Source organism: Macrosteles quadrilineatus, unplaced genomic scaffold (genome assembly GCF_028750875.1).
Source record: "Macrosteles quadrilineatus isolate MER2022 unplaced genomic scaffold, UCM_ALF_1.0 Scaffold_2__2_contigs__length_208266976, whole genome shotgun sequence".
NCBI classification, from domain to species: domain Eukaryota; kingdom Metazoa; phylum Arthropoda; class Insecta; order Hemiptera; family Cicadellidae; genus Macrosteles; species Macrosteles quadrilineatus.
The window spans coordinates 104246823-104261051 of NW_026542595.1; the positions used below are offsets into that span (position 1 = coordinate 104246823).

At 37.6% G+C, this 14229-nt stretch overlaps 1 protein-coding gene across 1 annotated transcript; it reads left to right on the plus strand.

The window, feature by feature from the left end:
• Window positions 1–9105: 9105 nt before the first annotated feature.
• LOC128984714 (uncharacterized) lies at window positions 9106–10047 on the plus strand. Its single transcript, XM_054404056.1, has one exon. It carries the CDS (start codon window positions 9106–9108, stop codon window positions 10045–10047), a length of 942 nt encoding a protein of 313 aa, XP_054260031.1.
• Window positions 10048–14229: the final 4182 nt, after the last annotated feature.

Below are 14229 nucleotides of genomic sequence, written 5' to 3' on the forward strand. Positions count from 1 at the left end.
TGCGGCAACCTTCTTAGGCATAACCGACAGCACTCATAACAAAACGGGTCATCGAAACACAATTAAAAATTCATGAGGCTGGGGAAGATTATTTTGAGACATCAATGCAGTACAATGAGCAGCATGTGGAACTTCGAGTATATAGAAGACAAAGAGATTTCAGTCGTGAATTTTGTTTGATAAATTGTGGTATAATATAACATACTTCATTAACATAGTTTAAATCTTAAGTTTGTTTAAAAAGTTCTTTTGGACTGTACATGTTTGCTGTAGTATCCTAAGAAGCTGATCACATATCAATCCATATTTAATGTATAATTGGAAGCGTGTGAGTGTCCTCGTATCCTTATTACTGCTTTTCACCATTTCATACAAATTGACATGATATATTTGCAATAACTACTATAAATGACAGCTTAAACGGCAACTAAAGAAATAATATTTTTATTTCTAGGTCACAGAATGGAAACTTTCCCACTAGAGATGATGGAGGAAATCTCCCAATTCCTAACTCCACAGGACTTGGGGTGTTGTGCCACAGTGTTGCGAGGATGGCGACATTCTTTGGAAGCAGCATTGCGATGCTGTTGGGGCGTTGTGCCACAGTGTTGCGATGATGGCGACATTCTTTGGAAGCAGCATTGCAATGCTGAGAGGACTTGGGGCGTTGTTCCACAGTGATGAGAGGATGGCGACATTCTATGGAAGCGGCATTGCGATGCTGAGAGGACTTGGGGCGTTGTGCCACAGTGTTGCGAGGATGGCGACATTCTATGGAAGCGGCATTGCGATGCTGAGAAGACTTGGGGCGTTGTGCCACAGTGTTGCGAGGATGGCGACATTCTCTGGAAGCGGCATTGCGATGCTGAGAGGACTCGGGGCGTTGTACCACAGTGTTGCAAGGATGGCGACATTCTCTGGAAGCGGCATTGCGATGCTGAGAGGACTTGGGGCGTTGTGCCACAGTGTTGTAAGGATGGCGACATTCTCTGGAAGCGGCATTGCGATGCTGAGAGGACTTGGGGCGTTGTGCCACAATGTTGCAAGGATGGCGACATTCTCTGGAAGTGGCATTGCGATGCTGAGAGGACTTGGGGCGTTGTGCCACAGTGTTGCAAGGATTGCGACATTCTCTGGAAGCGGCATTGCGATGCTGAGAGGACTTGGGGCGTTGTGCCACAGTGTTGCGAGGATGGAGACATTTTTTGGAAGCAGCATTGCGATGCTGAGGAGACTTGGGGCGTTGTGCCACAGTGTTGCGAGGATGGCGAAATTCTCTGGAAGCGGCATTGCGATGCTGAGAGGACTTGGGGCGTTGTGCCACAGTGTTGCAAGGATGGCGACATTCTCTGGAAGCGGCATTGCGATGCTGAGAGGACTTGGGGCGTTGTGCCACAGTGTTGCGAGGATGAAGACATATTTTGGAAGCAGCATTGCGATGCTGAGAAGACTTGGGGCGTTGTGCCACAGTGTTGCAAGGATGGCGACATATTTTGGAAGCAGCATTGCGATGCTGAGAGGACTTGGGGCGTTGTGCCACAGTGTTGCAAGGATGGCGACATTCTCTGGAAGCGACATTGCGATGCTGAGAGGACTTGGGGCGTTGTGCCACAGTGTTGCGAGGATGGCGACATTCTATGGAAGCGGCATTGCGATGCTGAGAAGACTTGGGGCGTTGTGCCACAGTGTTGCGAGGATGGCGACATTCTCTGGAAGCGGCATTGCGATGCTGAGAGGACTCGGGGCGTTGTACCACAGTGTTGCAAGGATGGCGACATTCTCTGGAAGCGGCATTGCGATGCTGAGAGGACTTGGGGCGTTGTGCCACAGTGTTGTAAGGATGGCGACATTCTCTGGAAGCGGCATTGCGATGCTGAGAGGACTTGGGGCGTTGTGCCACAGTGTTGCAAGGATGGCGACATTCTCTGGAAGCGGCATTGCGATGCTGAGAGGACTTGGGGCGTTGTGCCACAATGTTGCAAGGATGGCGACATTCTCTGGAAGTGGCATTGCGATGCTGAGAGGACTTGGGGCGTTGTGCCACAGTGTTGCAAGGATTGCGACATTCTCTGGAAGCGGCATTGCGATGCTGAGAGGACTTGGGGCGTTGTGCCACAGTGTTGCGAGGATGGAGACATTTTTTGGAAGCAGCATTGCGATGCTGAGGAGACTTGGGGCGTTGTGCCACAGTGTTGCGAGGATGGCGAAATTCTCTGGAAGCGGCATTGCGATGCTGAGAGGACTTGGGGCGTTGTGCCACAGTGTTGCAAGGATGGCGACATTCTCTGGAAGCGGCATTGCGATGCTGAGAGGACTTGGGGCGTTGTGCCACAGTGTTGTGAGGATGAAGACATATTTTGGAAGCAGCATTGCGATGCTGAGAAGACTTGGGGCGTTGTGGCACAGTGTTGCAAGGATGGCGACATATTTTGGAAGCAGCATTGCGATGCTGAGAGGACTTGGGGCGTTGTGCCACAGTGTTGCAAGGATGGCGACATTCTCTGGAAGCGACATTGCGATGCTGAGAGGACTTGGGGCGTTGTGCCACAGTGTTGCAAGGATGGCGACATTCTCTGGAAGCGGCATTGCGATGCTGAGAGGACTTGGGGCGTTGTGCCACAGTGTTGCGAGGATGGAGACATATTTTGGAAGCAGCATTGCGATGCTGAGAAGACTTGGGGCGTTGTGCCACAGTGTTGCGAGGATGGCGACATTCTCTGGAAGCGGCATTGCGATGCTGAGAGGACTTGGGGCGTTGTGCCACAGTGTTGCGAGGATGAAGACATATTTTGGAAGCAGCATTGCGATGCTGAGAAGACTTGGGGCGTTGTGCCACAGTGTTGCAAGGATGGCGACATATTTTGGAAGCAGCATTGCGATGCTGAGAGGACTTGGGGCGTTGTGCCACAGTGTTGCGAGGATGGCGACATTCTCTGGAAGCGGCATTGCGATGCTGAGAAGACTTGGGGCGTTGTGCCACAGTGTTGCAAGGATGGCGACATATTTTGGAAGCAGCATTGCGATGCTGAGAGGACTTGGGGCGTTGTGCCACAGTGTTGCGAGGATGGTGACATTCTCTGGAAGCGGCATTGCGATGCTGAGAAGACTTGGGGCGTTGTGCCACAGTGTTGCAAGGATGGCGACATATTTTGGAAGCAGCATTGCGATGCTGAGAGGACTTGGGGCGTTGTGCCACAGTGTTGCAAGGATGGCGACATTCTCTGGAAGCGGCATTGCGATGCTGAGAAGAACTGGGGCGTTGTGCCACAGTGTTGCGAGGATGGTGACATATTATGGAAGTGGCATTGCGATGCTGAGAAGACTTGGGGCGTTGTGCCACAGTGTTGAGAGGATGGCGACATTCTCTGGAAGCGGCATTGCGATGCTGAGAGGACTTGGGGCGTTGTGCCACAGTGTTGCAAGGATGGCGACATATTTTGGAAGCAGCATTGCGATGCTGAGAGGACTTGGGGCGTTGTGCCACAGTGTTGCAAGGATGGCGACATTCTCTGGAAGCGGCATTGCGATGCTGAGAAGACTTGGGGCGTTGTGCCACAGTGTTGCGAGGATGGTGACATATTATGGAAGCGGCATTGCGATGCTGAGAAGACTTGGGGCGTTGTGCCACAGTGTTGAGAGGATGGCGACATTCTCTGGAAGCGGCATTGCGATGCTGAGAGGACTTGGGGCGTTGTGCCACAGTGTTGCAAGGATGGCGACATTCTCTGGAAGCGGCATTGCGATACTGAGCTGGAAGAACCTTCGCGTAACATGCCTGAGTCTATGTTTGTAGTTCCTGGAGATAAAAACTCTACCTTGGAACCTTGTACCTCTACCTTGTCGATGGATGGGCGTTCATGTTGGAAGAACACCTTCACAGAAATTGGGGAATTAATCACCCACTGAATATTATATTGTTCAAATTCAAGGACAATAATAGGGATACCTAATTTAATCATTTATATTTAAAGGATGGAGAGAACGAATGTTTATTCCCAACTGATACACTGATTGTAATGATTGCTATTTAATATTTACATATGCAAGGAATTGAAATTTATTATTACTGGTAATAGTAAATAATGGGTACTAAGTAAGGCATGCATGTCTTTCAAATTAAAACTATTTTTTTAGTAAACTTTTTGTACCTAATTTAGGTATATATTTTACTATGAGTATACATATCCTAATAGGTAATGTGTTTCCAGTCCTGCTATTGTCTTAACAGTGGGACATGTATTGTAAAAAAGTAATTACGTACATAAGACATACCTACATACTCTGCAGAAGAACCTCTAAGAGCACGTTCATAAACTTTTGTTGTAACTTAATTGTCACAATTTTCAACACTACGTCACACTTGTTGGAAAAAAAATTAAGTTACATTTTTCTTTGAGTTTTAATTTTAAATCTAAATTCGTGCACTATCGATGATAAAAAATGTTATAATCAATCAATACGATATTTTTTGTAGGTAGCACTCAAACGAAAATGCTACTTCATTTTTAAGAGGAAACTTGCACTTTTTTTACAGTTTGTTGGCCATTTTCCAAGATGGTGGACTTTGCTAAAGTAGAAAATTTTAATTATTTTCGGAAAATTATAAGAGACATAATTTGAAACTATTCTTGTAAATAAAACAATTTGAAGACGTTGCTTAGCAATAACAGGAAATACTTCATTTGCTATTCATTTTGGTCCCACAGGTACGTTAAATGAGAGTTTACTTTGACATTCGCCGTTTACGTCAATATTGCTCAAACATTGTTATACAGTATTATACAGGGTGATTGATATAAGTGTGCCAGCCGTTTTATTCGAAAACTATAAGAGATATCAAAAAAAGTTAAATGGCAAGTGCCTTGGATTTTTTATTTAAAAAATTATAGTCAAGTCAAACAGATTATTTTAGCCGCCATTTTTCCAATGACTACAGCTTAATAAACCTCTTTCCAATGGTTGTAGAAAACTCAACTATGGCTAATTTTAAAGCTGGAGTCTTTAGGTTTGTTTAGTGTCCTTTAACGGTAATCAGCTGTTCTATTGTTTTTTGCATGTTTGAATTTTCAGAACATACAGTTGCAATACGGGGAAGAAGTTTAAAGCAGAGTTTATAGAATGGTTTATAAAGACGAAATCTGTGGTGTGATTTTTTATGTTTGTGGGTTTGTGGAAATTTAGTGTTTACGCTGGCTTAATTTTTATCTATTCTCTTTTGGACACTTGGTATACATGCTGTTGGGAGAAAGGGGGGGGTGTTAAAAGAAGGTAAATTATTTTACAGACGGGGTTTGGGACTCGCAGAAGCCCTACCAATTAAACCTACATCAACTTTTAAGGCACTAACATAGAACTGTATACCACATTATACCTCAATCATGTAATTTATGCCACCATATTAACACAATTAATAGCATTTTTAGCTAAAGGCTTCTAATCAAAGATCAAATTTACATTGATTGTACAATTACAGATGTTGCAAATTGATACAGTTGATGAAACAATAACAAATGTTGGTTTGTTTATTATTATTAATAAAATATTTTACTTGATTGTTGTAATATTTGGCATACATTATTAGTGTGGGATTTCCCTCGAGAGTTACACAAAAACAGCCACTAGTTTCACTAATTGACTTGTAAGTGGTAAACATTACCTCTTCTATCTATATTTGTACATGATGTTCATTGTATTTTAAATACGATTATTTCAGTGCAGTAGCTCTCCCGAGTTTGATTATGATAGCTACAGTAGACTGTGGTCGCTTGGTATAATGGATTATGGTATGATGCATGCCAATTCGTCCACGCCCTGATACATTTAATACAGTTGGAGACTTTGCATACAATTTGATAAAATATGAATTTCAAAATTAACTCAGTATTATATACGCTTCTTAGGATGGGGGCTGGAGCCCTACCAATGAACTGTATAAAATTGTATCAATCTTTTAATTTATGCCACCAGCGATTTCGAAGCTGGGGTATCCGATTATTAAAAACAGATCTCTACCTCTCCGTTGCGTCAATTATGTTGGAACAAATTAAATTTAGAGAGATTGGGATTGTAAGGTTTTCGTTGTACAATATTTTCGACGATTTACAGGTAACTTTAGACACGCTGTGTTTCTAAAAAGGCTAAATCAAACATTGCAAACAATTCATGGAAACGCTTTACTATATTTGAAACATCAGCTAATTGAAACATGATCACTGAAATAATGACTCTGTAACGGTATGATTAATCCATCATTGATTGGAGAGATTGACTTCCATCAGTTTGTGTAATCAGTGGAAAAACAGTAGAGGTTAGTTTAGTAAATACATTTTTGATTGATAGAACAGTAGCAATTTATATGAAATTTAGAAAATGTGTTCGTAATAAAAAAAATAATTAAAATAAACTTTAGAAGAACGCGATTTGTGTCAACAAAACTCATGATTTATGGATGCAATATATATTTGCTAATGTTTATAAAAAAATAATAATAATTTGGAACCATCAACAACTAATAAATAAATCCTTTTCATACGCGATCTGTTTTATGATTTATTTTTTAATTTTTGTATAACATGCACAACATATAATATACTAGCAGAGCACCCGTCCTTCGTATGGGGTTTGCATATAAGTATAAATGCTTATTGCAGTCAAGCTTTGCGTTTGTAATGGGGAGGGCAAAGTTTGATAAAATTTGGTTCTTTAAATTTATGGTATGATATACTATAACACATCTACCATAGGCCATAATGTTCTACCACTACCTCTAAAAAATAGAAAAAAGATCAATTATCAAACAGTTACACAATATCACAAATTATTCATTAACTTAAAAACATAAACATACCTAACTGTAAACAATCCTACTTTGACAGTTCTCATTGTGTATCACAGCTTTTTGTTGCTGCTTAGTTAAATTAGCTAATGTAATATATGTAAAAACAAAATACTTATAGTGTTGCTCTTGTTGGGAAACCTTATAACTTTTTAATGCTGTTGCATATTGTAGAACCAACTTGTAAAGTTGAAACAGCGGACTAAATTATTTTATTCCTTTTAAATATGATTACTCATAAGGTTAACATGGGGAACTGCAGAGCCACTGGGGCGGAGCCCGAAAGGAATTTTGAGACAGGAATAGGCCTTTATGTTAATCGGGAATGTTAGCGACTGTATCATCACGCCAAATTTCAGCCCAAACGGTCCTGTAGTTATTGCGTGATTGAGCAACACACAAACTTTCAGATTTATAATATTAGTAAGATGTTTGTCTCAATACAATTTAAATTAATGATCTTTACCTGTTCTTTTAATAATACATATAATGCGACAATGGCTTCAATTGGATATGATGAAGTTTTCAACTGCATAAATAAAATCTACAATAAGAACTCAAGGAGGAATATGGAGGTAGTTTGGAAACAAGAAAAATCGCCACTGTTTGTTACAGTTCAGCCGTCTATCTGTGCGCGCGGGCCGGTGGTCAGGTTGCATGGCGGGAGGGTGGGAGGGGGCTCTTTTCCAAAAACATTGGCTACCCCAAAACGGCAACGGGAAGTTGAGGCAGCCCAAACTGGCCTGCAGGTGTAATCCTATTAGTGACGCTTCCGTGTACGACCTAGTACAATTTTGAATTATGTAAATTTTACTAAGGAAATACGAGGTCATTATCCTATATTATTAACAGTGACATAGCAATCATTTCTGTTTTTGTCACATTCCAATCGGACATATTATGCGGTTTTACAGCAACAATAAACGGTAAAATATTCACATTGCATATATTATTTACTCAATTGTTAGTTTCAACGATGTCAATAAGGATATTACCTAATTAAAATGTTGAAAATACCCCCGCCGCAGCAAACCTGCAGACTAAGCGGATTTCCGTATGTCTGATTAGATTTACACTTAAATGTCTACTTAAAAATTTAACATTTATTTCCTATTTAAATTTAATTAGTTTAACAGGTACTTAGGTTTGCTGCATTAGGGAGGGTAAAACTGTTTTTTTTTTATGTTAATAGTTAGTAAGAAATAAAAACATTTTACAAATTTTACCAAATTTTATGAAAATCGGACAAAAATTACTCAAGTTATCGTGCGGATGGACACACACACACATATATATATATATATATAAATTTGAACAAATGGTGTTTTTGGCCTCTGGGGACATCAAAATGAAAAATTAAATCGGTCCCGGGCCTAGGTCTTACCATGAGACCTACGGTAATAGCTACTTCCCTATAGGGAAATTCGTTAAAAGGAATAACCCAGCACAAGTTTGTGTTTATTAACAACACACCAATCGCTATGACGTTTGAAAATATATTCTAGAGCAGTGTTAAAATTGGTCATGTTATGGTGAATCAGTAATATTTACCATATGAGTCACAGACCTAAGGGTTGCAGCCACTTGCTACGCAGGGTTATTGACTCCTGGCTACGTCATATGTCATGAGTCACACATAGTTATCCGTACTGTGATATTTACCAACTTAAGAAAAGATCAGTCTCTCCTGATAGTTCATATAGTGCGGTTGTAAATTCTGAAAGTGTGTGATTTGGCTATTGGTTTATATCTTAGTTTTCATATATCATAGACGAAGTAAGTGTGCATTTATATATATTTTTATTTATTATCGTAAGCGTTCTCCATACACAATGGAAAATGAAATACAATCTAAATTAAAAGGCCGTGTCGTTAATAGTCAAAGTAGAGAAATAATTTCAAATGTTTACTCATTTATGAAACAAGAAGCGGACAATAAAGGTGTTACGATTCCAATAGCTAAAGCTCGAGAAAGAACCGCTTCTGCTACTGGCGTTTCTGAACGGATGGTCACTAAAATAAACGGAGAGCTTAAACAACTGAAATCCAACAATGAGGATGAAACAAAAAAGTTCTTGACTCCAAAGAAACGCCCTGGGAGATCAAAGACGTGTATAGACGACTTCGATAAATGCGTAATAAGACGTACAATATACAATTTCCATTTGCAAAAGAACTGTCTTCCTACTGTAAATTTATTGTTGCAAGAACTGAGAGAAAGCATTGACTTCAAGGGTGGGAAAACCACTTTACGAATTGTCTTGAGTGAAATGGGTTTCAAGTGGAGGAAAACAAAAACTAACAGAAAATTGCTGGCTGAGAAATCTGATATTCGTGACAAACGCATAACTTATTTGAGAAAAATTAAACGGTTCAGGGAACAGAATAGACCGATAATATTTCTCGATGAGACATATGTTCTGTCGACTCATGTAAAATCACAATCTTGGTCAGACGATTCAAACCAAGGAGTACGAACACCAGTGTCAAAGGGGAACCGACTGATAGTCATCCACGCTGGCGGAGAGAAAGGATTTGTCCCCAACGCGTTGACAACATGGAAGGCAACCACTCACTCTGGAGACTACCATGATAATGTCAACCAAGAAATGTTCATGAAATGGATGACTGAGAAGCTGTTGCCAAATTTGGAGCCAAACACTGTACTGGTGGTAGACAACGCACCATACCATAATGTGTTAGTGGACAAAGCTCCTACTAGTAAAAGTAAGAAACAAGAAATGAAAGACTGGCTTTCTAAGCACAATATTGCTTTCAGCGAAGAAATGTTTGTGCCTGAACTGTATAAGTTGATTACACAAAACAAATCGAAATTCTTCCGCTACGTCCTAGATGAGACTGTTCAGGCACAAGGTCACGAAATTCTTAGATTACCACCTTATCATCCGGACCTAAATCCAATCGAACTTGTTTGGGCTGATATAAAGGGCTACGTAGCAGGAAGAAACACTACATTTAACTTTTCTGATGTGCAAGCTATCACTGAAGAAAAGATCGCTAGTATGGGTCCTGAGGATTGGTTTCCGAAGTGTCAACACGTAAAGAAAGTTGAGGAGGAATATCTTTTGAAGGAAGGGGGAATCGACAACATGTTGGAATCTTTCATAATTTCACTGGGGAATGATTCAGAAACGGATTCCAGTGATGATGAATCAGAAGATGGAATGAGTGGAGTAGAAGAACTCCAATAATCGTTGGAAAGGTAAGTGTTAATTTAGTTTTACACATTAAATAAGTTATTTGCTAAATTAAAAATATTTACTATGTACGGCAATCAATATGAACGCATTTTAGATGAGACAAAGAACCTATTTTAATATACCCTTATAAATACATAGATGCAATAAAAATAACTTGTATCAGCTGTTTTTATTAACTGCAGCTACAAAATATATTGACAATAACATGGGCACTTTAACAGTAATAGTAGGGTTAATAGTAGGGCGGAAACTGGATTTTATCAGCCTCGTGACCAAGTCCAATCGATTTATCTGTCATCTCAAAATCTTTCATTTATAACTATTTTAAAGGCGAATTTCACACCTGATCTTTTCAAGGGTAATCATTTGAAGGATAACAACGTTTACACTAGAGTTTCTAACTTTGTATTAATTTTCATCAGCCATTAGGCGGCCGAAATATAGGTTAAAATATAACATGACTAATAAAGTAAATTCTAACCAATGGTTTTTAAAAGCATTATTTAAATTGTTTACAATTCTAAATGCCTTTATACAGTTAAAGGAAATCGTTATAGCCGGCAAAAACAAACATTTTCATCCTGTATTAGAATATGGGATAGGGCTATGTTTCATTATGAGAAGTGAGTGATTTCATTTAATTTGTTTCTCAAGAAATGTACATATTTACTCTCTGAAATATAAATTTCTTTGGAAGTGAAATAAATCATGTAATTAGTATACTCAAACGATTACTTATACTATTACTTGAATATTGAACACTTTTTATTTATTTTTAGGTGGTTTCTTGGGACGAGTATGGAACCATATGATGTTATAAATATATGTGAAGCTGACGAAAAACACATCATTTTGGAAAAATGTATCATTCTCTTTAAAAAAACGGACACGTGCATAGTATTTTTTGTTTGTTTATATTTTCTTTTTCTCTATAATGTATATTATAACTGAGCTTATTAAATATTTGGTCATTCTCTTTGAATATTAATTAGACGTTGTATCTAGTATTTATATTTGAGTATTTTCATATTTTCTAATTTTATTTAATATACATTATAATTTTGCTTATTGAATATTTTATCATTTTTGTATGTAGTATATATTTGTTATTATTTCATATTTTCTACTTTTGTTTGGTGTACATTATAATTAAATTAGCTTTCTAAATACTTTATCATTCTCTTTCGATAATAACTACGTGTTGTGTATAGTATTTCCTTTTTGTTTATATTATCTTATTTTGTATAATGTATATAATTTAGCTTTTAAAATATTTGGTTATTTTTTTGAATAATAAATTACGCGTTGTATAATAGTATTTCTTTTTGTATTTTCATATTTTCTTTTTTTGTAGACTACGATTTAGCTTATTATATTTTATAGTTCTCTTTGAATAATGCTGTAACCAACACGTTGTATACAATATTTTATTTTTATTTTGTATATATGTACATTTTAACTTAGCTTATTAAACCATTTATAAAAAATCTTGTTATTCTTATTAACTTGGCCTTTAGCTATACAAACATGGAATAGCAAGAAAGCACAATTATAGTAAAATTTAAATATCTTTATGAGGTACCAAAACACTTCTAAAGTGCATATTAAAGGTGAATATGAATGAAGTTCGAGTGCAAAATCAGTTGTGAATTACTGTTGGGTTGGTGGAAATGAGCGAACAATGCCCTCAGTCGCCCCTACCGTAGGTTTTCTGCAAGGATAGTAGCGAAGGGTTCGCGCGCACAGATAGACGGCTGAACTGTATTTCTGGTCGGTTGGGTCCATCCGTGGGGCTTGCATATCTCCCGGGTTATCTGTCACCTCCTCAGCAGTTTTGGCGCCAAAGGAAAACAGTTGATGAGTTACTCAGTGAGTTGGTTTACGTGCATTCAAATTTATTCGTTGAACAAGTATATTTAAAAAGAAGGTATATTATTAGTTTAAAAATACGATGGCAAAGCATTGATTGATCAAAGGATTTTATTTTCTGATTGCATAATACATCTAAAATCATCAAAAATATTTTAAACGTATCGTTTTATTTTAATATCGGTAACAATATAAAATACTAACAAATGCATTTTAGTATCTTTCAAGCCTTATAAAGTTAAAATTATCTTTTATATCATAAACATATTATTAAACGAATAGGCTTCCATAATACATGATAAGTTTAAAAGTTGAATTTAACTAATCCATTCAGACAGACATGCACTAGACAGTTAATGGATATGGATACTGTCCGACATCGGACGAGTTAGAGTGTTCTGACAACACAAGCAGTCTGATATTGCATCTCAAGTGCAGGAGTTATAAGTGTTGGCAAATATAACAGCTATGATGGAAATGAGGAGGGAATAGCTATTAAAACTAAACTAGGTAAATATTTAGTATAATAGAAATCCATTTAGAATAAATTATAAAATTTAATTAAAATAGTCGAATGTATTACAGATACTCTATCAAAAAATGTTTGCTCTTTTTTGTTTTAGCAGCCTTTAGACTGACACATATATATTTTTGAATTGGTTGACGGACTCTTTTAACCACATTTGCCCGTCCACATAGACCTGGCTCCATTGTCTCGTCGACGGATCACTGAATGGAACATATCCAGCAAAGAATAGGGGTAAGCACTAAGCAGGTACAGTACAAGGGTAAAGTGTTCTGATAAAAGGTAGTAGCACTAACCAGGATCATAACCCACGACATTACTGCTTTGGGCTTCCACCGATTGAGCCAGCGATTCACCAAAAAGTTTCAGACTTATGACAAAAATAAAGTATCACGGTATCGTATTGGGTTTCAATCACAAAGGCACGATATTATTATTTCCTGCATTTATATTTAAATACAAATTAGTAAATATAAATGTACTATTTCATCTGCATTTTGCTCGTTCACATTTTACAGTTAACAACCCGTCATCGGCAATATTATAGAAAAAGATAACTAATTGTATAACTTCTCAATTTACATGAAGTAAAGTACAAAATCGTTGTTTGAAAAAGACTTGATTCCCAATAAGATTGTCAATTTTTCCATTAATTTGGAACTGGATGTTTTTTAGTCAATTTCATGATTGTTTTAGGCAAGTCGACAGTGGTTTACGACACATTCGGTTCACAGTGCTATTGGTATTGACGTGTCGGTAAACATCAAATTAAACTTTACAGCTACTTCCGTAGGATTTGCCAGTTGTTGCCTTGGTGAAATCATATCTTGTCAGCATCACTGATCTTTTTTATTATTTTAGGTTTTATAGATAGACTACTAGATTATGTGCTGCGATTGAGTGTTTCCATTTATGAGGGTTTGTACAAAATAAATAGAAATTGTAGTAAAATCTTGACTTTTATATAGATTTTAACATTATTTCAAAAAAATCTAAAAACAAAATCTAAAAACAAAAACATTATTTAAAAGACGCACTGTATAAATAAATAAAAATACTCATTGCTTCCAAGTAATGTATAGTTGTTATTTTAAATATTAGCCTTTTTAAGACGAAGCAAAACAGATAACCCTACCTCTCCGTTGCGTCAAATATTTTAGGAAAAATAAAAATAAATTGACAGAGATAGGGTTAGTGAGATTTTTGTTGTACAATAATTTCGACGTTTGAAATGTAACTTAACACCGCTGTGTTTCTAAAAAGGCTAAATCAAACATTGCAAACAATTCATGGAAACGCTTTACTATATTTGAAACATCAGCTAATTGAAACATGATCACTGAAATAATGACTGTAACGGTATGATTAATCCATCAGTGATTGGAGAGATTGACTTCCATCAGTTTGTGTAATCAGTGGAAAAACAATAGAGGTTAGCTTAGTAAACCGACTGTTGATTGATATCATTATTGTAGGAACTTTTTTTTATGAAACTAGCATTAAATAAACTGCCAAAGAATAAACAATTTTCAACGTAATTCCAGATTTAGAGACGGAATGGATATTTTCGCTAAGGTGGAAAGCTATTTGCAGCTAGTGCTTACACAGTAGGCTGTCTAAACACCAAACCAAAGAGAGGCAACTTACCGTACGGTTTGTTAAAATCTCTCTAAATATGTCCCCAACAGGATCAAATCAAACTAACAAAAATTACTCTGTTCTCATTCACAAGCAAATATTTAAGTAAATAATTCGTCTAAAACTAAAAATAAGTATGT